Source organism: Dermacentor silvarum, chromosome 10 (assembly GCF_013339745.2).
Source record: "Dermacentor silvarum isolate Dsil-2018 chromosome 10, BIME_Dsil_1.4, whole genome shotgun sequence".
NCBI lineage: Eukaryota > Metazoa > Arthropoda > Arachnida > Ixodida > Ixodidae > Dermacentor > Dermacentor silvarum.
In genome coordinates, this window is record NC_051163.1 from 60,952,245 (window position 1) to 60,977,218 (window position 24,974).

The following is a 24,974-nucleotide window of genomic DNA, read 5'->3' on the forward strand; positions in this document are numbered from 1 at the left end:
ATAGAATGCGATATATCTTTTGTAAAAGTTACAAAGTACGCAGCAGACCTCGAAATTGGAATGCATTTCCGTGAACTCCAATCTAAGTATTCGTGTGCTGAATTCTACACTGACGCATCAAAGTCGCACGCTGGCGTATCTTACGCGGCAATTGGTCCCTCTTTCTCTGAATCGGACGTATTGAACCCTTATACAAGCATCTTTACTGCAGAAGCCTATGCGGTGCTGTCTGCGGTTAAACACATTAAGAAGTTAAAACCACAGAATGCAATAATATTTACGGACTCCTTAAGTGTCGTAAAGGCACTAATGTCTATAAGAATAAACAAAAATCCTGTTTTTATTGAGCTTTACACATACCTGTGCAATATTTATTCATCTGGTAGACATGTGACAATATGCTGGGTTCCTGGCCATAGAGGCATTGAGGGTAATGAACTGGCAGACAAAGTGGCCACATCAGTTACATCTCAAGCAATTAATCTTACCGCTTCTATTCCTGCCATAGACCTCAAGCCTTTTTTGCGAGCGAAACTGCGAAACCACTGGCAACGCTTGTGGGACGCCGCAACAAATAATAAGCTCCACTTGATTAAACCACAGCTAGGCTTCTGGCCCTGTACAACAAAAACACGACGAACTGATGTCCTATTCTGTCGTCTCAGAATAGGACACACATATGGTACTCACAATTTTCTGTTGACTGGTAACGAGCCTCCAACCTGTGGTCGATGTGGTGAGAGGCTGAGCGTCCTCCATGTCCTCCTGGAGTGTCGGGAAGCCGAAACAGAGAGAAGGAAACATTTTCCTCTTGCATACAGCTATTGTGTCCCGCTCCATCCGTCCATGTTTCTTGGTAAAGAACCACTTTTTACAACCAAAGCAGTCCTCGCATTCTTGAACGATGTTATCCTACATGTCAAAAGCCCAATAAATTCGTAGCGCATCCTCTCGCCAGAGGATGCCGCTGTGACAGTAGTTCAGTATAGCACCTGCCTCCAGGCCCTTGTGGTTCAAGGGCTCTGTTTAGGCAGTAGTGCTTTTGCCAATTACAACATGTGAAATAACTTGAATATCTTCACTCTTTTTTCAATGCATTCTTCACTTTCATAGTAAACGTCATTGATCATTGTCATAACCTTATTACATGTAGATTTTACGCTCTTTACAGCGACTATTTTTAGGCCCCTTTACAGCCATGCTTCATCTAACGTTTTATCCACGCCTGATAATTCACTATTCATGTACCACTGACACGCCATTATCATCGCCTTGGCGCTCTTTGGCCACATCTGGCCCTTGCGCCAATAAACCCTACTAATCATCATACTTTGATACAGTTGTGTAGAGGAAAGCCATTACCCGTCATCCATGCGTCGCGTGTAGGAATGGTGCCGTTGCCACGGCACACAGGATGCAATCGGAGGTAAATAAAGCCTCTCGCTCAGCGTTCAGAGCGTGCTAACTCGACTGTGCGTTAGTTGGTTCGAGCAGGAGCGATCGCGTTTTAGAGCTCGCTATGCCATAGCAGGTACATTTCATCTAACTCAAAGCGGTGCTCATCAGAAGTTACAAGGTCTGCAAGTGTGCAATTTGTTGCAGAAAGTCGCCGCTTGTTCGGCCATGGTCCCACTGCGTTCGGCATGTAGGGTCCATAAATGGCATGAAGGCGATAGGGTTACAAGACAGGGGGGTATCCAACATCTTTTACGACGGCGAAACGTGCCCGTCGCCATAAGAAGCGCAAGCGCAGGATCCCCAATCATCTACGAGTGCGGCAGGTTTTAGTGGCGCAGAGCAGTCTCGGGCTCCACGAGTAGGGGGGTGGGGTCATTTCCATACCCGAGTGCCCAAACACCCTCTGCACAGCCGGGCGTAGCTGACGCGCACGAATCGATGTTCGAGTTAAAGTATTGTTCCATTATATAACCTTGTAATATTACAAGCCAGTTCCGCAGAAGTTTGCAAAGAGGAGGAAGAATCTTGATACGCCATATTATGTCATTTTCGCGACGGTAGCGGAGGCTACAAGTTTGGCCATTCGAGAAAAAGAACCCCGTATGAGTTACATTTGGAATTTCGACTATACAGTTGGATGGATGACAATATTGCCGCGTTCATATACCGTTCGCTGTAGAAGATTACTGGAGGGCGTAAAGGCTGAACCAGCATGGAAAGCACACGTTATCTGGCTGCAGGAACATCAAAGTCCTCAAATGGTCCTCATCAGTTACGCCACGCTAGACATGCTTATTCTCCTTGGATCGCGGAAGCCAAGCAGCTTTTGTCTCGCGTCACTGCTTAGTAATAGAGCTTTTCACATAGACCGTGCTAATATACCTCCATTTCACTGCTGCTGTTCCGTCTTGTTGGAAACCTATTGAATGCGGTTTCTGGTACCACTGGTCATACAGTTAACCTCCTTCGACAAGGTTTAAACACTTTCCAGCGGAATCAGATAAATTGGAGGCAAATGTTTCTTACACAAAAGAACTGTTGACAGAGTACCGTGGCGCGTGCTATTCTGCGTACGACTATAATGTATACCAACAACCACATCCAATTAATTTCCAGGGTATTCCAATAGATTTTCCCAACTTTTTTTTTCAGAAGTAAAAGCAGCCATATTTGCGACACGTCGTTTGAAGGATCTAGAAATTCTGACGCACGTGTTTCTACGGCAGTGCCAGTTGCGTCAAATGCATCCAATTCGTCGGGCTTCACATAGGAAAGACGGCTGATTGAACCGTACGAATCTTCTGGAACAGTTGTGCCAGCTTGTCACCTGCCTTGGCTCGACCAATTTCTGGGCATGCAGGCTTCGGCACACGTGTTTCGTGTTTAACACTGAGCACGCACGACGCCGCAAGGTAGCTCTATACTCGCATGTATATTTACCAATTGCTCTTCACTAAAGCCGCCTCGTTGCGTTGAACGGCAGGCTCTTGCAGCGACTCGGGCCGTGGCCCCTGGCACGTCCACATGTACACCTGCGAGTCAACACGAGAAGCTTTCATCGGATTTTTTGTATCGCTTTGTGGGAATAAAAGCGAAGAAGCGATAAATTTAGCCACGATGTTCCATCAACAAGCTAATCTCTACTTAACATATTACACAATTTTTGCGTGTAATTTTGGTCCAAAATTAGAAACTACGCCATTGGTAGTTACTACATCTCATCTACACAAGCGACGACACCCTCGGGTAATAGAAACTATCTCGAAGGTCACGCTTTTACATAATGTAGGCGCCGAAAGCGATGTAATGGCTGCCTTGTTTATAACACCACTTAACGGTTATTGATATGAGTGGGCCTCTTGGATCATCCATCCTCGACACTGCCAGACTACCCGACGTGGTGCTTTTAGCCAATGAGCGCTGCATATGCAGCGTCTCGGGTAGTCAAGACGGCAAATCGAAAGGCTTAGCCCTGTATTAGGCCCAGGGCACGTGAACATGCGCTATACCTGTTCACCGCCCTCGACGCTGAATGTGTTTTAGTGCATTCGTAACAGGCGTCATTTAGACCAAGTCAAGCATGTGCTTCAAGTTAAGGTGCATTTATGCGTATACGAGAGTTTTAAAGCTTCTGAACGTTCCCTTGAACGCTGCGCGCCCGATTTCTTTTCCGGTCCCGAACGCCATGGACGTCTCAAAGTGATGTATCGTTCTTGAGTGGGAAGTAGATGGTAGAAGGTTTGAAATGAAGGAAGCGCACACAAGGCTTTTTTTTTTTTACGTTTACTGCGGCGGCACAAAATTACACCTTGGAAGTTGTAAAGCTCTCGAAGAGTTCGCAAAATTATTCTTGCAGGCCCATCTTCCTTAAACGCTGTTCGTTCGGTGCTTTCCTCGTGGGATCTATATGTCCTTACGCATGGCGTCCCTGACGCCGAGAAGTACCTATGACAGAGCGTTACATGAAGAAAAGACTTGCAAAATTGGTGTCGGTTGTCGGGGGGACATTAATACACCTCTGTATGCCAGAGCATTTGCGTGCGACTGCTCGGCGACAAACATTTCACAGAAACTCGTTCCGAGTTACCCTTATTAGAGCAACTTGCGATTCGGCCATCCCAGAGCACTCTGGCTGAGATTAACCTTCTGCACAATGCGGACAACCATATGCACACATTTGGCTCCCGACACGATCGAGAATAGAATACACACGGGGAACACAGGATGCTCGTTGAAAGTTTCGGGCCGCGCACGCTCAGCCAGAGGTCTCGTTGAGATTGCTGTGGTGGTTCAAATACAAATAGCATGTTCACCGCATAACATGGCCTGCGAACGCAACATTGTTTTGCCAAAACGGGATAAATGGAACATCTTGGCATTCTTTTGCGCGCGTATACAGCGAAGCGTCGTTGAAAGCGGCGACTGAGAGATGCCTAGTCAGCAGATTGCTACCTTTGTAGGGCGCCTAGACATTACAAATTTTATGAGAGCAAAGCACCCTAAAAATAGGAACGCGAGCCAAGAAGCGCAGCTTTCTGTGCTATGTATATACTCGATCTTTACGTGCCAAAACCACGATCTTATTATGCGGCACGCCCTAGCAAGGTACTCCGGATTCATTTTGACCACCTCTTTACCGTACGCCCGAATTTAAGTATACGAGCGCTATTGCATTTCGCCCCTGTCAAAATGCAGCGTCCGGAGCCAGGATCAAACCTGCGACCTTGAGCTCAGTAGCGCAACGCCATAACTACTGGGCTACAGCGGCGGGTGCGATATTATTGTGTACTGCTATCCAGTGCATATCTAGGGACTTTAGCTCGACCGAAGTTACCTCGCCAACGCTAGTGGATTCGGCGACATGATGGGGTCGGCTAGCCCTAGTCATTCATGCCCGGCTTATCCTCCTTGGATCAACAAATATGACTTGTCGCCTACATGGCTCTGGGATAGTAGTGAAGCTGCTCCGACGATGCTGCATCTCATGAGAACTCATGACGGGGAAAAATGGATACCAAGCCACGAGTGCGCTCTACACATTCGTTTAAACATGCTGTGTTAGCTTTTGACTGTTACAGCTGCGAAATATGGCTGAATAGCTGTCATGGCCACGAAGGGGCTGAGTTCCCAAGTGAAGTACTCGTATTGAATTTCGCGCGCTTATGTATACACCTAACGGGCACAACTGTGGCTTTCGGCTGCAACGTAGACACGCTGCTTGCATAGGGGGCACGCAGCAGTAGGTCGGTATTTCGAATTTCAGTGAAGGTACGCTGGAGAAACGGTACGGGATGTTTTAAGCGTTCACTGCAATCGTGACTATAAGTCGGCGCGGAGGACAAACAGTTTCCGCAGATGTACCTGGAGTGAGTGAAAATCATGCAGCCGAGGAATCACGTGAAGGTCAGTTACGTAGTCACAGGAAGCCAGGCGCAGCGTTTAAGTTCAATGTGCGTTCCATCCATGCCGTGGGTTTTAGGAGGCGTTAGCCGTTGCCGCTTACGTCAGGGGGGCTGACGCAACGCCTTCTAAAAGTTTTAGGAGGCGTTGGCTGACGCAGGGGGGCTGCGTCGATGGCCCCGCATCGGTAGAGCGTCGAACTGTTGACCTCAAGGTCTGAATAACCAATCTACTACAGTCGATACGATTACTCATTTAGACTTCGGGTCGTTTACCTGAAGGTCTAAATAACCAATCTACTGGAAGCGATACGATTAATATCTTACACTTCGGGACAACGAACCTCATACAATTCGCTTCAGTACATGCCCAGCAGGAGAATTTCTCCTTGGTCATGTACTTATTACACGCATTCATGCGACAAAGCTCGCTCTTAACATTTTTGCATTCAATGTGCCGTACATGGCCACCACATTATCGTTGCCGGAAAGCAATCAGGCATATACTTTTCTGCACTATTCTTTCTTCTAACAAATTTGGAGCACTAAATCCAATTCTGAACAGCAAATTTAATAACCATGGTGAAAAACAGCGCTAAAAACACGGACAGAAGGAAGATGCGAGTGTATTTAACCCTGGTTTTCCAGCTTAAATGCATACCAACGAGCCCGCCTACGGACCCTTTCGAGTTGAATGGAGCGGTGCGCCAAAGTGAACATTCGTCGTATAGCAGGGGCGGTATTCTGTAAGAGTTGTGGGGTCTCACACATCTGCTCTTGGGACAGAGGAACGACAACGCAGTAGTGCAGACAATCAAAAGGGCATTTATTGCACCTTTCATACACTAATACATGCTAGCCGAATTACAACCAATTGAACATTCACACGAGCGCGCGACAAATCAAGGAAGTCCGACTCACCGCGACCCGATAGCGAGCGAATACGTTCGCCCCATGCTATGACACCATCGTCTAGTCGTTCACGTGTACAGTACGCGAACGGTGGCGCGCTCGAACGATCCGTGTTCGTCCATACCGGTGTCCTGCTCTTAGCCTCGCGCGACGGTCGCGCGAAGCGGGCCGGCGCACGCGCGAAGCGTTCGTGCGTGTTGGCCGCCGATCCCAAGCCAAAGAGCCTTCGACCTTTTTCTCCCAAGTCACCCCGCCGTTCGGTGGCGTTAGCATCGCGACATCTCTCGCAACGCGCCGCGAACACTACGACCGCCTCCGCCGTGCGGTGAAGCCGGACCACAGGAGACGCGCATCCCCACATCCCCCCAACCTTAAATCACTACACATACTGCGGCGAAACATGTCACTAGGTCTATCAACGCGCGCGTCGCGAACAAAAGCTAGTACATGCGACAGTGGCGTCGCCGAGGAAATGTCCACACGTTTTCCATAACATGCGAGCCGACATTGTCTCTGGGGTTCACCGCTGGCTTCCGTTGGTCACAGCATCAGCTCTGCAGATTCGATGGCAGGACTCCAGCACAGGACTCCGGAAACGGCGACGCAGAAGTCGGCAGGAGCAAGCGTCGCTCGCGCCGACGCGCCCTGCCGGCGAGAGCCGCTGTAGCCGTCGGTGACTGCCGGCTCTTTTCCCAGCCGTCGAGGGTAGCGAGCCGGACACAGGCGGCCGCCGAAATCGCTGCGCCGAACTGGCCACAGGCATCGCCTGGGGTAGCTCGATTGTAGTCCGGGGCAGCAGCGCTGACGATGTGCAGGTGACAGCAAACCAGGGGTGACTCCGCTCACGCTGCGTACACTCAACGCACTCGACAAACACTTAAGTAGTGCAAGGGAGAGGAATTTGGCATACGCATCGCCCACGTGGTACGATGTTCAATTCGACTAGCGAAATTTCGGACGGCATTTCAGATGTTAAATTCACGTGAACAAAGCTTGCTTTCTTGAGTCGATCGAGTAGTTTCAATTCGTGCGAGGCAAACTAATGAGGGAAGCAATGTGCGACACCTCAACACCACGGTCCACCAGGTTGCATGTGTCCCTCCACGTGCGATAGGCGGCTTCGTAAAGCCTTAGGCCTAATGCGTCGCTACTCTAACAGCAACCGGCATCCAAAAAAAAAAACATCACCCAAAATTGGCACAAGTACAGGCAGCTGCGAGGAGACGTTAGCTCTGTGAGGTGGTCCTACCCCGCTCGGTGCACACAGCATTCGAGTTGACGGCGCCCACCGTCCCAGACGGTGTCGGAGCGCCCGGTGCCAGGCCGCAATACCAGTCAGCCCGTAGCGGCACCCGTGGCCCGCGGCCACCCGGCTACCTGAGCCTCGACTTCCGAAGTCAAAGAGATAGAAGAAGCTATTTACATAAGAAATTCGGACCACCCACGAGGCTTCCGTACTCACTCGCTTCAGGCTTGCCAATGCTCCGCGGGCGCTAGGCCTCGCTCTCCCAGGATGCAGACCACGTGGCTCTCGTACCGACGAGTGTACTTCAAAACACTCGCGAAAAGGCTTAGCATGTTGAAACAAACACGCTACAGCAACCGTCGCCTTGCTCAAGAAAGCACGCCGCCGACGCTCGCGATTAAAATCCACGCTAGGAATACGCTTCGGTTGAAACAAAAGTTGTCTCGAACCGAGCAAAACTGTCAAAATTATCGTCCAATGCCCCAAGAGGCCCCACATTGGACCCGATAGCGAGCGAATACGTTCGCCCCATGCTATGACACCATCGCCTAGTCGTTCACGTGTACGGTCACGCGAACGGTGGCGCGCTCGAACGATCCGTGTTCGTCCATACCGGTGTCCCGCTCTTAGTCTCGAGCGACGGTCGCGCGAAGCGGGCCGGCGCACGCGCGAGGCGTCCGTGCGTGTTGGCCGCCGATCCCAAGCCAAAGAGCCTTCGACCTTTTTCTCCCAAGTCACCCCGCCGTTCGGTGGCGTTAGCATCGCGACATCTCTCGCAACGCACCGCAACCACTACGACCGCCTCCGCCGTGCGGTGAAGCCGGACCACAGGAGACGCGCATCCCCACAGAGTCCAATTAGTGGACTGTCCATTTCGGCTGTTGCTGATTGGTTGCTGCTTGACGTGCAGGAAGGTGCCAGCCAGTCTCCTTCCTGCACGTGAAGCAGCAGCCAATCAGCGACAGCCGAAATGGACAGTCCACTAGGTAGACTCTCTGGGAGGCATAGCTTAGTCTAGTGATTTCGTCAATCTTGGTCAGGGAAGTACGCTCGTCAGGACAACAGCGGTTTCCTTGGCAGCGTCATTCTCTGCCCCACACAGTTTCCTACAAGTATTGCCAGTGAAAATTCTGGCACCAGTGTCTGCAGAAGCTGCAACTGTGGTGGCTCAACCAGTACGGTAATGATGGGCAGTACGTGGAATTTGCGTAAACCTCGACCTTTTTGCACCAAATGGCTCCGTAACATTGTAAATTGATCATTTTCTACAAACATTGGGCTCTGAATGCAACACTTTATGAATCATTTTACATGCGCGATAAAACTTATTACCTAGCAGCGTTTAAGAAAACTTTCGTTGTAACTTAAGATAAATAAAAGAGCAATAAACAAATGCACAGACGCGTTTGAAGTCACAAGCGCGCAGATTAGGCAGATCCACGCAATAAACATCATTGTCATGGTAACGGAACGATTGCTACACCAAAGTTCCCTCTACTTGTGGTTGTATGTTCCCACAGTCACAATGGTGAAGAAAAGCTGGAGCGTATGTGGTGCGAGCCAAGTATAAGAGCAATTTCATGTAAGCTTTTAGTTGACGACATCTAGTTTCTCCGATTATCAGCTGTGTACAACTGTAGACGCCATGCCGCAAACGGTTAAGGCAGCATGTACCGTAAAGCATGTGCCTTACCGTACTTGATGGGAACCCAGCACATACCGGCGATGGCGCTCCGAAGTCTGTCGGCACCGCGCTGCAAGCGACGCTGCCATGAGGCGTTCCGGGAGCCCAGACTGCTATCTGCTTCTGAAGCATGATGAAGTATGATGGCGGCGGTCGCTGCGCCGGAGCTCGAGCTTTGGGTGAGGGATAATCGGAGTCCGTCGGGCTCTCGCTGTGCGAATCCGAGTAGTCCGACCTGTCGACCGGGCCCACCATGATGACGGGCATCCTGACACCGTGGTCGCTGCTGGACAAAGGGGAGCGGGCTCTCGAACTTAGAAGGGCTTAGCTTGGCTGGCTCGGAACGCGGAATCTGTTGCGTGCGAAGAGACGAATGAATCGGCTCCGTGGACTTATTTTCTAGGCTACGTGTCCGAAGGTCTCGAGCGCTGGCTCACGCGACACGTGAAACGCGAAGGTTGCGCGTTCCGCACGTTCCCGAATGCCAATGGCAGTGCCGATGGCCGATGGCAGCCTATTCTGGTTAGCCGTGACAGATTATTTACTGCTTGTGCGACATTGTGAAGACGACGATGAAGTACGTAACTTTCGTAGCATATTTTTTAATCGCGTAAGTAAATCTTCAAAACATTAATTGAAAGTTCAGGCAGTGAATTCTTGGCCAATCCCCCAGTGTGGGTACAAGTCATAGTGTGAGGCCATCATCATCATCGTAGCATGCGGATATTATTTTCCTGTGTTGAGCGTCGTTGAGCGTCGGCGTTGAGCGTCGCGTTGAGCGTCGCGTTGAGCATCGCGTTGAGCGTTGGCGTCCCTCGGCGTGCCTCGTAGTACCTCGTAACCGAGCGAACGAGCGCAGCGAAGGATGAAAGAGCGAACGCGAAATGCAGCGGGAGTTATATTTTGGCTATAGCATTCTTGGGTAACTGTGAATGTGCAGCCGTATGCTCCGGCCTATATATAACATGGAATTTCAGCCAGCGAAGTAGTGCCAATGAGAACACCTCTGTTCTGCGTACCGAAACAATACATCACCACAAAAATATATGGATAAAATATCGACCCATAAGCATCTTTAAGGCGCGCAAACCACCTAATGGAATATCGCATGAGATTCTATTGTTTCTTAAGTTTTCTCAAACTTCTTACGTAAGGGAAACCCCACTATTTGACCGCTGAGCATTCTCCCGTTCTTGGTAAATCCACCAGATAAGTATATGAGCCGTTGTGACACAAGCGGCACAAAAGTACTAAATGTATTTGAATGTGTTTCGTAGTTATCTGCGCATACACCACGTATCGCATTCTTCCCTCGACAATCATCACAAATCGGCTCGCATTTCTCCCCGTAACAGAGATATTTAACAGCTGCACGTCACGAGTCATGACACACGTGACCAGACGTGTGTCATATGCTATCGCTGATTCTTCGCTAACTCAAACAAGCTTCCATTCATTCAGATTCCAACATTGCATTGAATCAAGGCGAATAGAATTCTTGGCACATTCAGACCAGTTTTCTTTCCAGCTATCTACCTAACCGTTTTCGTGGTACGATCCCGAAGATAGTAGTCTCAAAAAGTGGGTCTATAACGTCGTTCATGGCGCTCTTCAGCGAAAAAGAAATCCGTTAACCTTTCTCCGAATTCATATTCGCCCCCCCCCCTCCCTCCCTAAAAAATCCTATTCGCGTACTTGGATAGTTATCATAGACGAGTTCTGTCCGAATATTTGTTTTGGCATCCATAAAGCATATTACAGGTTTGAAGCCGGTACCTCACTAAAGATCTCGATTACTGCTGGAGTATATCAAATTACGCTGGACTCGTTCTACACATACCACATTATAGAATCGTACTGGTTATCTTTATTAAAAATTCGATCACGGCCGCTGCGCTGGCTTATAACGGTCCCACCATTGCTATTAAGCGACGAGGGTCGTGGCGATCGTTGTCGGCCCTCCGCCGTCTATAGACGCGTCGCTGCTGCTCAACCTGCACTGCGTCGACGGTAATTATTGTGCAGCAGTGGTATTGCTCGCTGCGGCATTCGAACCACCGAGTTCGTCTGACGTCTTGTTGACGTCGGTCCTCGCTGCAGCCCTAGGCGTTTGCCGATCACCGTACTCGTTGACTAGCGTCTTCTCCGGTTCCCTGACAGTTGCCTCCCCGACTCCGTGCTTCACATTCGCCGCTGTCTGCGAGGTGGTGTTCTTCTCATTGGTTCCGGCTGCGTGCTGGAGCGTTGGCCTCAATCCGGCTGCGGAGTCCGGATGTCCTTCGTTTGCGTGCGTCGTACCTCGCGCGCCGCTCGCGTACCGGTATCGTTCTTCGCCGGCGTTCGCGACGCGGTCGACGTCCGGGCGCCGTGTTTTCGTCGGCCAGGCCCGATCTTGTACGCGACGAGTGACTTCGAGCCCTTGTCGGCGACCTTCTGCGGCACGCCTTTGTTCGTCCCGCCATACTCGCCACCCACGTGTTCGACTGCGCTGGCATTACCGCCACCGGCTGCCACGTCCGCCTTGTCCGGGTTGACCGTACCACTCTTGTCCGGCCCACCGGCTGCCCCTCGGTCTAGGCCGTCAGCCGCCGTCCGCCACTGTGGTTCGAAGGTGGTGAACCGGCGTCCGTCGAGCGAGACAGCGTCGGTATTCGCCGTGTTCGTGGCACTGCCGTTGGCGCAGTTGCACTGCTGCGGTCGCGTGGTGGTCGCCTGTTTGAGCAGGACGTAATTGCGCGGCTCGTCCGTCTCGGCATCTGCGGCGCGCAGCGACATGCTGATGGCGCTGGCCGTGGTGGCGGTCAGCACGATGGCTAGCAGAGAGTACAGCCAGAACTTGCTGCTGCTGCTATATACCGAGAAAGAAAGCGAAAAAAGAATGACGGGGAGGATTACCCAGGCGCAAGTTCCGTTTGCTATCCTCTATATGCTGAGAAAAGGCGTATTTAGATGGTAAATGAAGGAAAATAAATAATACCGGCTGCGTTAACTCGCGAAAGCATACACGGCGCTTAGAAATGGTCGCAGTGACCTGTTGGACTGAGGAACCAGCAGCATGCTCAATTTCCTACTTGCACCTGTGACGTAAGGGGCTGTTTGATTGCTGAAGGAAAGAACGAACTATTGAATTCTGAACCGGTGACACTCCTGCCGGGAATACCACAGTTGTATAGCTTATCGCGATGGAAGAAAGATTATTGACAGACCACGGGAGGAATGTTATAACGGTTCCGAATGCGAACCGTTCGCTGGCCCTCACGTGATTGATCAGAATTGTGCGTCAGCGTCCTTCAGAGACAGCGGGGTGGTACCGCAAATTTTGAACACGTCACGCATCTGTCAATCATTTTCAAAGCAAATCCGTCATCGGCCATGAGTGTAACCGGCGAAGAGGTAGCCCGCTTTGGGTTCCGTTACTGAAGCTTGGCTGTTTGCTTGCGACCTTGCACGGGCGCGCCGGCCCTGCCGTCTCGGAGACTCGTGGGCGGTGCGCGCGCGCGCGCGTTGATTATTATTTTTATTGCCTTACAGGCGCGTAGGGCGTTGTGTAAAGGGGGCGAAAAAAGATCCCAACAGTGCATACACAACCAGGTGAAAAAGAAAGAGTACAATACTTGGTAAATAAAATTGCGATTATCTCTATATGGTACGACTACATACACATGAAAACATGGCGGCGCCCCTCATTCTTTGCCTCGGGTTGCTCTCCCGGACCCGTCAACGACTGGAGGTGCTAGACGCGTTTTCAGAGCTGACAGATGTGGATTTTCGGCATCATTATCGTCTGTCAAAAGGAACCGTCCGATGGCTGTGCGACGGCATCATAGAATAAAGAACCAACTTTCAAAATTTCCGCACCACTGATGGTTATGTGGCTATTTCCTTTGATTCGAGTGGTTAGGTTACAATTTTTAACGCGTGGATTACCACCTGGCGCCGAGTAGTTAAACAAATACTAATATTATATTGGTTAATGTACAATAAAGGAATATGTCAACACGCTACGATACTTGAAAACTTTCAGGACAATATTTAAATAATAGTCCATACTTATTGAGCAAGAAGAGACATTCCGCAATTCCTCGATTAATTCGTCCCATGATGACGTACACTTTAGAGGCGGCACCCTCTCGTTTATTGGTTGCGTGCTCCCCGTCTTCCACCTCTAGCTTGGGAGTGGCCTATTTAGTGACGTAAGCGGCGAAGTGTACCGGTTCGCATTCGGAACCATTATCAGATTCCGCCCCAGAGTTCGGAGCCTCGCCATAGCCACTACCATTCGATAGACGGCACCGTTGTGGCGCTCGCGCGCATGCGTCAGTCTTCACCAAGCGCCGAAGCCCGGCGAAGCTGTTCAGCGTGATAATGTGTCGTCGCGCATGGTTCTTATTTATGAGACGGTTGTGTTTCCCTCTCCCTTCGTGAATGCAAGGCTGTTAAAAAGGATAGCCGAGTCACGCCGAGGGCATTCTGTGTATCTTCCGGCAGCAGTTACGCCGGATTAAAAACGTTGTTCATTGTCCGGCGTCGTGTTCCTGTCTCGTCTCCGTGCACTGTACACCGTACACTGTAGTGTGCATCTTAGCTTTCTAACCAGTTCTTTCTCCGTAGTGTAGTTTATGAAAACCAGTCACTCCAAGTTTACCTCTGCGGCTCTGTCATGACGCCGGCGTCGGTGGAGGAAGACCTCTTCCTGCGACCAGGGTAGACGGTGTCGCTGTACCGGTGCCTGAACTTGCGGCCAGCAGCCTTGCCTCCTCCGGTTTCGAAGGCCTCCGTGCTGGTCGACGTGCTGGTCGTGCCCACCGTGCCCGTGCCGTACTCGTGCAGGCTAGTGCTCCACGAGCTCGACGTCGAAGTGCTGGTGCTCTCGCTGGACTCGCTTTGCGGCAGCACGACCACTGCCGGTGCGGGTGAGGCCACCACCGCCGCCGCCGCCGCCGCCGTTGCTGTTGCTGCGGTGCGCTGCTGATTCTGCGGCTGCGGATTCGGCTGCGGATTTGGCTGCGGCTGTCGATGCGGTGGTGCATGCCTTTCGTTCTGACCTTCCTGCTTGGGCTTGCTGACTGTCTTCTTCATGATGTCCGTTGACCTTTACCTCTGCGAAAACGATGCAATACCGGCTCTAAGAATGTGTTATCCGCACCTGTACTTGTAGCCATAACCGGTGTGGGCCCAACAAACATAGACTGATACTCGGAAGATGTAGAGCTTTTTTTGAGGAAGTGACGAAGAACAAAATAACGGGACGCCTCGTCAAAGATGAACGTTTTGACAAGATTCTTTGTTAGTCGAACATGATCCAAGAAAGAGACATGCGTTGGTACGTGGTCGACAGCGAACAAGGTGGGAGCGATCCCATCAGAAAATCTGCAGGCGTGCGCAGTATAAGCGTTCGACAAAGGGCAGTTTGGGAGCGTTCCCTTTTATAGTCGTTTTCAAATCGTTATAATTATCATAGCATATTTGTGCTCTCTGTCGACCTTTTGTCGCTTCCATTATACTTTCTGTTCAGATGCGATCGGATCTAAAGCATAATTTGGCGAGGGTATGAAATGATCGTTGTCCACCAGTAGTTGAAAAATGTACATATAGCGCGCGAGTATGCGGTTCAAATTTCGTTCATCGTCAATAACCGCGCACTGCTAAATTGCTGTAAACTTAACGAATGACATGAAGACGTACCAGATTCATCTCGACGCTGTTGCTTCAGTTCACCCTGGCAATGACATTTGCAAGAAGTTTCTAGGAAGATGACAGAGCAGGAAAGTGGACAGAGTGGGCAGGACAGGACTAGACAGGAAGAGGACAGGACAGGAACAGAAAGGACCTGGTCGAGCCGATGCTCTTTCTGTGAAGTGATGACTTGCTAGGACAACGCCTCCCGCTGCGGTTGTGCTTTGTCGATGTGCGTAGAATGTAGACTAGAAGAACAACAGCTCAGTGAGTGGGCGATCCAAGGGAGCGTTCGATATTCAACCGTGGCGCGTGGGAAATGATGCCGTGCTCTCGAGTGGCGCAAGCTCTGCTATAGCGATGCGTATTATTGTTTTGTTCTGAAACAATGGCTCTTACCCACTACGGGGGGATTTGCCATAAAGCGGGTGCTTTTACAGGTGTTTTCTTAAATAGCTTTGTAACCATATTTTGCTCATGCCCAGCGTACGCGCGAGAACGGCACAGCCTCATGTCTACAATTCAACGAGTGACTAAAAGACCAATATCTGACGAGATTGTCTTAGGTCCTTGGCCTGACGCCAACAGCGCAGCTGTGGTCATCGAAGCGACTATATAGCCTTCCTTCAAGCCACTGGACTCGATGCACGACTCTAGTATGACCTCAACGTGATGGACATGTATATACGCACCTCCTAATCTTATCATCATCATTCATCGCTCTTTCTATCCCCCTCCCCTCTTCCCCAGTGTAGAGTAGCAGGCCAGAGCAAACTAGCGCTCAAGCCGACCTCTCTGCCTTTCTTGAAATAAACCTCTCTCTCTCTCTCTCTCTCTCTCTCTCTTTCTCTTGTAACCAAAATAAAGCTTAAGATATTAGAGTGTGGTTAAGAAAAAAATGCGCATATGATAAGAAAGCTTTACTGAATTTTGAGATAAACAAGTTAAAATAGAATGAAGGAACCTATAGATAACTTCGGAAAATTAATATGGTAGTCGTGTGGCGTACGTGATAAAGTTGCAAACAGGGAAAAAAAGGCATCTATGTGGCTGAATTCCAACGAAGACGCCCCAAGGAACAGAATTGTCCGGGATGAAGTCAGTGATAGCACAAGCTGGTAAAATGGAACTCCTGAATGTTTCCTTTGGCTTGAGTATTCACGGAAGGGTACATAAATATATAATTGATTCAACTGTACATTGCAAAACTAACATAGAGGTGACCTGTGCAAAAAAAAAGAAACTTTAATGGCAGTATACTGCAGCGAAACTTTGTAAAATACACTTCTAATTGTCTTGAACGGCACTAATTATTGCTCCAGATGAAACACATATAATGGAAGTTGGTAGATGTGAGAGTAGCTTTTGCAGAATCTTGACATATGAAGAAATGTCTGCACCGAACCGCAGTAGACAGAACAGTGATCACAGGGCCAGCCAGGGATTTACGTGCGATTGAATCCGCCATTTCAGTCAAGTGCCATTCATGGTGACCTGGTACCTAAAGCAAGCAAACTTGCCGCAAGTGGAGAATAATCATAGCCTGTATAACTGCCCAAACAAGTGATGCACGTCTTGGCGTGATCTTTCTGTCCTTAATGAGATAGCGAAAGTTTATTGATTAAAAATGGCGGTCTTTAAGTGGGGAAGGCCTTTCAATTTCTTGTCTCCATTAGGAAAAAAATGTAGTCTAATCCATGCTTCTTGGGTCTACTCGTACTCAGCCATGCAAGCATAGGCGTCGGTTCCTTTCATTTCCTTCTAGACATGACGCAATAGACATGACAATATAGGCGATCTGCCGAAAATGGCAGGCTATACTATAAATAAAAAACAATCTGCGGAACCCAGGCTCTGCGCACATCGGTACAAGCGAAGTTTTCATTGGTCTTTGTAACGAACTTAGCGACTTAGCGATCATTTGCAAGTAGAGGTCAAATGACCCAGGTGGACATTTCCATATGAACCGCCTCGCTCAACATAAACTTGTGGCGTTCGATCATGCACATGACACGCTGTGCACATGACACGATAGCTTCCCTAAATTCGATAGTTTCCCCCCCCCCTACAACCCCTCCATTTTTTCAGACAGGGCTCGGTCCCCCTTCGGCAGGTCAACTGTAGCACTGCGGCATCCATTCGACAAGTGCTGCAAGCGATTTTATCACCAGTAGTGCCTTGTGCGGGCGCAATACTAACTCTCCAATTTTCGGATGAATGATTTAATCACGATTAATCGCGGTTCATGTGGCATGAGCAAAAAACAGCAATGCAGGTATTTGTCCTACTGCCGCATGTCTTTCCCCGAGGCACTTCACATGACGGTCACCACTCTTGTTGGACTAAGATTTATGGCACATCGTACAATTTCATGAGTCACTTTCCCGTGAATTAATGAAGGTTCACCTTGGTTTCTTTAGGTTACCAGTTAATTTTCATTCATTTAGTTGGGCATTGTGAGTGCTGTGTTATACCAAATACGCTTGCGTTCTGCCCATTTTTGCGGGTAAGAAGGTGCGAAACCATGATATATATATATATATATATATATATATATATATATATATATAGGTGTAGTGCCTGAGGTTGTCAATTAAGCATGGCAAGTAATGTTCTGTGATGCAGCTAGATTTTTTGCTTTGGCTTCGCATGTCTTTAACTGTTTACTTCACGAATTGTCTTCAAAAAACTTGTTTCCAAAATACCAATTTTTTTTTAGTTCACATTGAATCCGCACTACACTAATGCCCGAAATACGCTCAGAACAATATATTTATCTGCGGAACATCCGTAAAACTTTGTTTAATTCTATAGAAAGTACATGATGGCCATAGGAGGGAGGATATTTGTGAAGCGATGACGATGGTAAGTAGGCGGTATACGAGGACGATGGCATGAGTAAAGTCAGATGGCAACATTAGAATCACGACTATGCAACAAAGGCGGCGGCATGACGACGATTTTATGGCAACTTAATAGAGACTTTTAGTATTGCGGAAAATGCTTGCGTTAGCGTTAGCGTGTTACGCACGCTAAATCTTTGCGGAACGCTGTTCCAAAGAGTTTTAGTACAGCGTAAGACAAGGATGCGCCGCTAAGCGCAAAACCATCTAGCTGCGAGTAGTCAAAGCTGCAAACTGAGTAGCTCGACAACCAAACTAGCCGTGTGGATCCACGCCAAGCCTTGAAACGAGCCTGCATGTCAAGCGCTCGGGCCGAGGGTGCCGCCATGTTTGCAACGCTAAAAACTTAGCGAGCGTTTAGGGTCTCCGCTATATTTGAAAAATAGCGGACGCACGCTACCCGCAAAACTGAAATAGCGTTCTGAGCATGCGCAGTCTGACCCCGCTATTTTATTGCGTTTAGCGTGGTGCCATTTCCGCAATACTAAAACTGTCTAATGACGATGATGACATGACAACAAAATGAGTGCGATAAGATGATGACGAGTCTAAGACGACCATAGCGTGAAGACCGTATCACGAAGATTGGATGGCGTGACGAAGCTACTCTGGCCCCCTCCCTCTCTCTAAAGCCACAACCAGACGTACGCGTTGGAACGCGTCCGCAGGCGCCGTGCGCCTGAGAGAGATTGTGGTTGTGAGGAGGAAGTGGCGCTATTTTCTGCCTCTTCCTCTTCACAACCACAATCTCTCTCAGGCGCACGGCGCCTGCGGACGCGTTCCAACGCGTACGTCTGGTTGGGGCTTTAGCGAGCGCACATCTGCCCTTGAGCGCGAAAAGTGAGCGCGCGCCTTCACCGCCTTCCTTCCAACGCGCGCGTGAAGACGCCGCCGCACCTACCCGCCATTCTTCTCAGCACAACCTCGCATACTTTCCCTCCACGGTGTAAAAAGGTAGGTGATCCGACGGCGGCGCGAGGCGCGGCCACTTAGTGTGACTCTACGCACGCTGCTGCCGCAAGGGCAGCACCTGTTCTGGGGGCCACTTTTTCACACGCTTTGCTGGCGCTTCTATGGGCACGCGCGGCAGAGGTGCTTTATTTCGATGCATATATGTCGTTCGCCTGCTTAAAGCAACTCTATTTGGTTGTAGGAACGTCCCTTTATATTTCTGCCGACATTCCGATTGACTCCGATGCGGCGAGCAGCGGCAAGCGCAGCGCGCCGTCTGCTCGAGCAGACCACGCATCTCTCTCGTGTGGGAAATGACGGTATTTTGACAGTAAGTGGCATGAAACCTTCTACCTGCTCAGGATCTAGTGTCTGAATAACGAAAACTTGCATATCTTTAGGTATGGGTGTTAAAATGCTGACGGAGGTCGTAAATTATCCACTTTTGTGTTGCTGCTCCAAGGCCTCCTGAACACGTGCTGCCCCTAGCGGCGGCGCTCACTTCCGGTCACACGAAGTGGCCGCTCTGTCGCCCCAGCGCGGGCGCACCGTCGGAGCACCCATCATCTTCCACCGTGTTTCCCTCGCACATATGGCATACGGCGCGCGGACGCGGTGTTATCGCACCTGGACTTTCCACGGAACATTACGGTGACACCGACGCCGACCACAATGCGGGAATTCGGCAGGACTGTCCATATATTTCTATGGCAATCAAAACAATTCACAGACGATTACGATACTCCCTAATGCGAAATTTGAACGCAGCTCTGTACATGTTTTCATTTCGCGATATATTGGCTGGCGCGGACAATCTGTCTCGAGCGGCACGTTGCAAACGGAGCGAAGTGTGGCCTCGCTAATCGCTAATCGGGAGATCGCGAGAGGCAGTGCGTGGGTGAAGCGTGGGGGCGATTCACAGCAGCCGTCGCAGACAGACCTCCGCTCATGCAGCGCTTTGTTTTCATATACGGCATCGTTGGCGTCATCGGTGAACAAAGACGACGCGTGCTACTCTGGCGCAATCTCGCAGCCATCTTCGCCGCAGGGCCCGTCTTGCGGGGCACTACGCTTCTCTTCTCACGCTTTCTCCACACACTCCTCCTCCGCTATTCCGTCTCATGGTTCCACTGCACCCGAAGCGAGGGACGTCCTTGCACATGTGCGTAGTCTGTGTTGTGTAAGCTTTTCTTTCACCGTTGCCAGAAATCTAGACGGCGACGGCGCGGTGGGCTGTAGTGTTTAGATGAGCGAGCGTGATCGACGCCGGCCTATTTTCTCGAGTTTGGTAGATTTTCTCAGCGCTCGCTCGACCTTTCCCGTTCTGTATGGTCTGAGCGTTGGCACTCCCCCCTTTAGTAAGTATGCTGTGTTCGCTGACGTTAAGCGCGACTGGCGAAAAAAATCATGGCACTGGTCGTTTTCTTGTCATGCTGCGCTCTACACTTGTGGGAATTGTTATAAGGCATGGTACGTCTATAATCTCAGTATTTTATTATTTTGCGCGTTCAATTCACGCGAAAACCTGAGCGTGACAGTAGAGGTTCAGTGGACCTGCTTCCCTTGGATTCTAATGAGGGAGTCTGAGTGGGCCCGGCGCGGTTAAATGTGTCTGAGTCCAATTGAGCCCTAAGCAAAAAATGTAATTTGTGAGTGAGTCAGCGAGCTCCATTCGTTTTCCCAGCACATGATGCATACACAATTTTTTACAGCCTAAACATGTGGCTGCAGCTGGGGAAGAACTCGGGTTCAGTCAAAGCAAGCAATAGCTTTTGCAATATTATGTGCTTATTACAACGTATAGTCGTCATCACGTTCAGAGCAATTTCTAACACCTGTGTCGCGGCGAACGTCTCCAAAAAGCCTGACTGGAGAAAAAGCGGGAATTTCTGGAAATCTGATGAAGCGAAAAAACACCGACGATGGCGCATCGGTATCAGTATTGTTTGCACAGTCAGGGTGCCTTTGCTTAAGAGCGGACCCCAGATGTAGTTTATTTTTTTATACAAATCTGATGCACGGGTCCTCCAAGTGCCTTTGGAGTAGCGGACATCAACCTGAAAGTCATTCACTCACGCTAATACACAACAAATTAATATCTGCTTTTTGGTAAAGGTCGCTTGTGGAAGGGGAAGTATCCGGCATCCTTTATGAGCCTAAAGAGGTAACAGCTAGCGCAGTTCAACAGCACGGAACTTAACGTAACACAATGGCACCTTATTATTAAGTTGACTGCCTGTAAAAACAATTTTATGCGTAGCGTTGACGTACTTTGACCACATTCACTACCTTTCTATCGTTTGCTCAGTTTCCGTTTAAGTAGAGATGGGTCGCTCAGGAGTGAGCCAGATCTTGTGAGCGGCTCTTCTTAAAGAGCAAGTGAGCCGTGATTCAGTATAAGTGAGCGGCGGTTCTTATGGAGAAAAGGAGCCGGTTCACTCTCGTTCAGTGAGCCGTGCCAAACCGTTCCGTCAGAGCCGGGTCATCTGCTGGGTGCGACTTCCGCGCCATCTATTAACAGTGCGAGAAAGCAACTGCCCTCCCGCCCTTCTTCGCAAGAGTCGCCTCCACCCCCTCGCCTTCGGCTGTCTTTTGAGCCGCTCTTTTTCAAGAACGAGTGCGTCGTGGTTCAAGTGAGCGGTGGTTCTTTCGGAGAGAGGAAGCCCGTTCTCTCTCGTTCAGTGAGCCGTGACGAACCGTTCCGCGGCTCGCTCAGGAGCGAGCCGGATCTTTTGAGCTGCTCTTTTAAAGAGCGAGTGAGCCGTCGTTCAGTAAGGGAGCGGCGGTTCTTTCAGAGAGAGGAAGCCCGTTCTTTCTCGTTCAGTGAGCCGTGACGAACCGTTCCGCGGCTCGCTCAGGAGCGAGCCGCATCTTTTGAGAGTGAGCCGTGGTTGAGTAAGTGAGCGGCGGTTCTTTCGGAGAGAGGAAGCCCGTCTCTCTCGTTCAGTGAGCCGTGACGAACCGTTCCTTCGTAGAGATGGGTCGCTCAGGAGGGAGCCGGATCTTTTGAGCCACTATTTTGAAGAGCGAGTGAGCCGTGGTTCAGTAAGTGAGCGGGGGATCTTTCGGAGAGAGGAAGCCGGTTATCTCTCGTTCAGTGAGCCGTGCCAAACCGTTCCGTCAGAGCCGGGTCTTCTGCTGGGTTTCGAGGTTTCGATTTCTGACCGAAGAATGGTGGCCGGCGCGGGCAGACTCATGCTACTCGTACTCGCTCGCAGTGTGTGGTGTGTGCAGCAGTTCCTTTGTTTTTGGTGCGTCCTATGGTGTGGCACCCGATGCCACCGAAGGGAGAAGTAAAGACGCCTTAATTTGCAAAAGATGGTACCGTTCGTTGCCTGCTGCTGTTCGAACGATGTCTCATGACTCTCACCGATCGCACATCGTGCGCTGATACAACACTTCGAAGATGGTCTTCCGTGTTTTTAAGGTGGCGGTCCCACTCCGGCGGCACGCGCCCCCCGTTTTAGGATATAAAGTGGTGGTATATACCATAAAAAAGCCTAATCCTTGTAGACTCCAACTATATATAATATAAAGCAATTGATCATTGTGATTTAAAAATAAATGTTCAAGAACAAGCATGAGATACATGGGTTTTGCAAACTGTGTCTCAGTTGTGACCATATTTAGAATAAAAAACTACCGCATTTACGGCATTGCGGCTTGCTCTGTAGCTTTAGGACATATTTATCTAATTCCTAGACGCAGCAAAATAATTTTGAGTTTTTACTTTTTGGATAATCTGCTTTTGAAGATTGCCAAATATTGCAAACTTTTGTTGTAAACAGCCCGACAACAACACGCTCAAGGAAGCTAAATTTTGGATAACTTAGAGTACAAGGAATTTCCATCTAAGACGCAAAATTTCATTCATGTACCTTTATTAGATTTCCTAATAATGCGGCCGAAATTAAGCAATATTTAGAATTCTGGTTTTACTTTTGCCCATTTTTGCGGGAAGGTACTAAAGCTACGAAGCTGTGGTTTAAAACTAATAAAGGTACATACATGAAATTTGGCGTCCTAGATGGAAATTCCTTGAACTCTAAGTCATCCAAAATTTAGCTTCCTTGAGCATGTAGTTGCTGGGCTGTTTACAACAGAAGTTTTCGATATTTGGCAATCTCCAAAAGCAAATTATCCAAAAAGTAAAAGCTCAAAATTATTTTGCTGCGTCTAGGAATTACATAAATATGCCCTAAAGCTACAGAGTAAGCCGCAATGCAGTAAATGCGGTAGTTTCTTTTAAATGTGTTCACAACTGAGAAACAGTTCGCAAAAACCGTGTATCTCATGCTTGTTCTTGAACATCTATTTCTAAATCACATTAATCAATTTCTTTATATTATATATAGTTAGAATCTACAAGAATTCAGCTTTCAATGGTATTTACGACAACTTTATGTCCTAAGTAGAAGAGCGGCCACGGTTTCTCCAAAAGTATTGAAAACGGGGGGCTCGTGCCGCCGGAGTGGGACCGCCACCTTAAAGACAACAGTTTAACGTACTGTGTAAATCCCGGTCTTCATTTGTGGTAATTAGTGTAGTCATGAAAATGTCACCCATGGCATCCACTTCTGTGCATTTTCTGAGCGTGTATCGTTAGCATGTCAATAAAACGGGGCCAATGAGCTGTTGTGTTGTAATATAACTTCGTTTCTTTCTTTTTTTCTTTTTTTGTCCTGGCGCATGATGACATGATCGCCAGTATCGCGCGCGCGCTCAAGAGAAAAAAAAACAAAAAAAACCAAAGGTACATGCGGAAGTTTTGTGGATCTTTCACATCATTTCTGTATTGTACTTCAAGACATGATTTTGACATTCATTTTGCATGGCGCTACAGATCACTCATATTATAGTGAGCGTGCGTACGTGAATAAATGAATAAAGTTGAAAGACAATGCACAATAATGTTGTGTTCTTATTTTAACCAAATTTTATTTTAAATTTGTACCACAAGAACAGAAAAGCTCCTGCAACTGGCGATGAAGTTACATTTTTTTTCTGAAAAAAGTACCTCGTATTCGGCCTGTTACAGTATAATAAGCATTTTATCCCCAATATAATAGAAAGTTTAATTACAACCACAAACTCATGCTTTTAAGATATGTAAAAATATTCTCTAAACATAGCGAAAATACGAATAACACGGTTGTCCAATTATGCATATATCGTTTTTTTTTTCAAAGCCAAATAACTATAGAATATGCATAACACAGGCTAGACATTTAAGAGAACTGGTGAGCCGTTCACATGAAGCGGTTCATTTCAGTGAGCTGAGCCGTTCCGAGCCGCTCACTAAAGTGAGCGCTTTTGCTCATCTCTAGAACTTTAAAGGAGCAGAGCCATGGACTTCGCTGCGTTGCTTGCTGAGAACACATCAAAGAGACGACGCTGAACCATGTGTCAGCGGCGAAACTCTTTTTGGTGAGGCGTCTTTCCTACCGAGTAGCGAGTTGGGCTCGTCTACAGTAAAACGTCAAAACAGAAGTTCGCTCTCGCTACGCACGCTTGTTTCGACTTCACTGAGTGCGTTTCCATCATTTTGCACAAATGATGCCGCCCCCCCCCCCAAAAAAAAATAAAGATATATCCAAGAATATGCACAATTTTGAGGCACCATGTTCTTCTATTGTCCACCAGTTTTCTAAAACGGCGTCCTGCTCCGGCGGTACTTATTCTGGCGGTAATTACTTTCTAGTAATACTGCGCTAAAGGTCTTCAAACACATGTTGTCAATCAAATCCAGCGATGCAGGACGGTACAGTCTCTTCTTCATGCCGCAGTTGACACTACGGTATTTTTCTTTCATCGTGGTGCCTAAGCCTCCCTGCTAAATCAACTGGAATACCTGTTGTATGGACGCGATGAATAACATTGAAGCCATCACGTCGTTTTGCCTCCCCCCAATCTTAATCACTATTACCGGCCTACTATGCTTGTTTCGATGACAGAAACGAGATTGAAATATCGGCAAATATTATATAATCGCATCGTCCATTATAAAACCTGCATTTTAAACACACGCAATAGTCATAACTCTTTTCCACACAGGGAATAACAATTTCCTGGTACCGTAAAAACTAGAATGCCTGCACCGGTGACACTGTTCTCAAAGATCTCGTTAAACCAATTTGCGTTTGTCCAAAATGAGCTCTTCTCTGGTGTGCATTTTTCTTATACATACCCTGTTGCTAATAACTGCATAGAACTACGCCCTGCACTATACAATAAATCACCCCCTT

At 48.7% G+C, this 24,974-nt stretch overlaps 1 protein-coding gene across 1 annotated transcript in view; it reads right to left on the bottom strand.

The window, feature by feature from the left end:
- The window catches only part of LOC119465773 (probable serine carboxypeptidase CPVL), a 107,717-nt gene extending 98,143 nt beyond the window's left edge, over positions 1 to 9,574 (bottom strand). The window contains exons 1-2 of the mRNA XM_049657917.1: positions 9,236 to 9,574; positions 2,899 to 2,990 (exon numbers count right to left, since the gene is read on the bottom strand). Coding sequence (XP_049513874.1) covers positions 2,899 to 2,990; positions 9,236 to 9,466 — 323 coding nt within the window. The 5' untranslated portion in view covers positions 9,467 to 9,574. The remainder of the gene's footprint in view (positions 1 to 2,898; positions 2,991 to 9,235) is intronic.
- Positions 9,575 to 24,974: the final 15,400 nt, after the last annotated feature.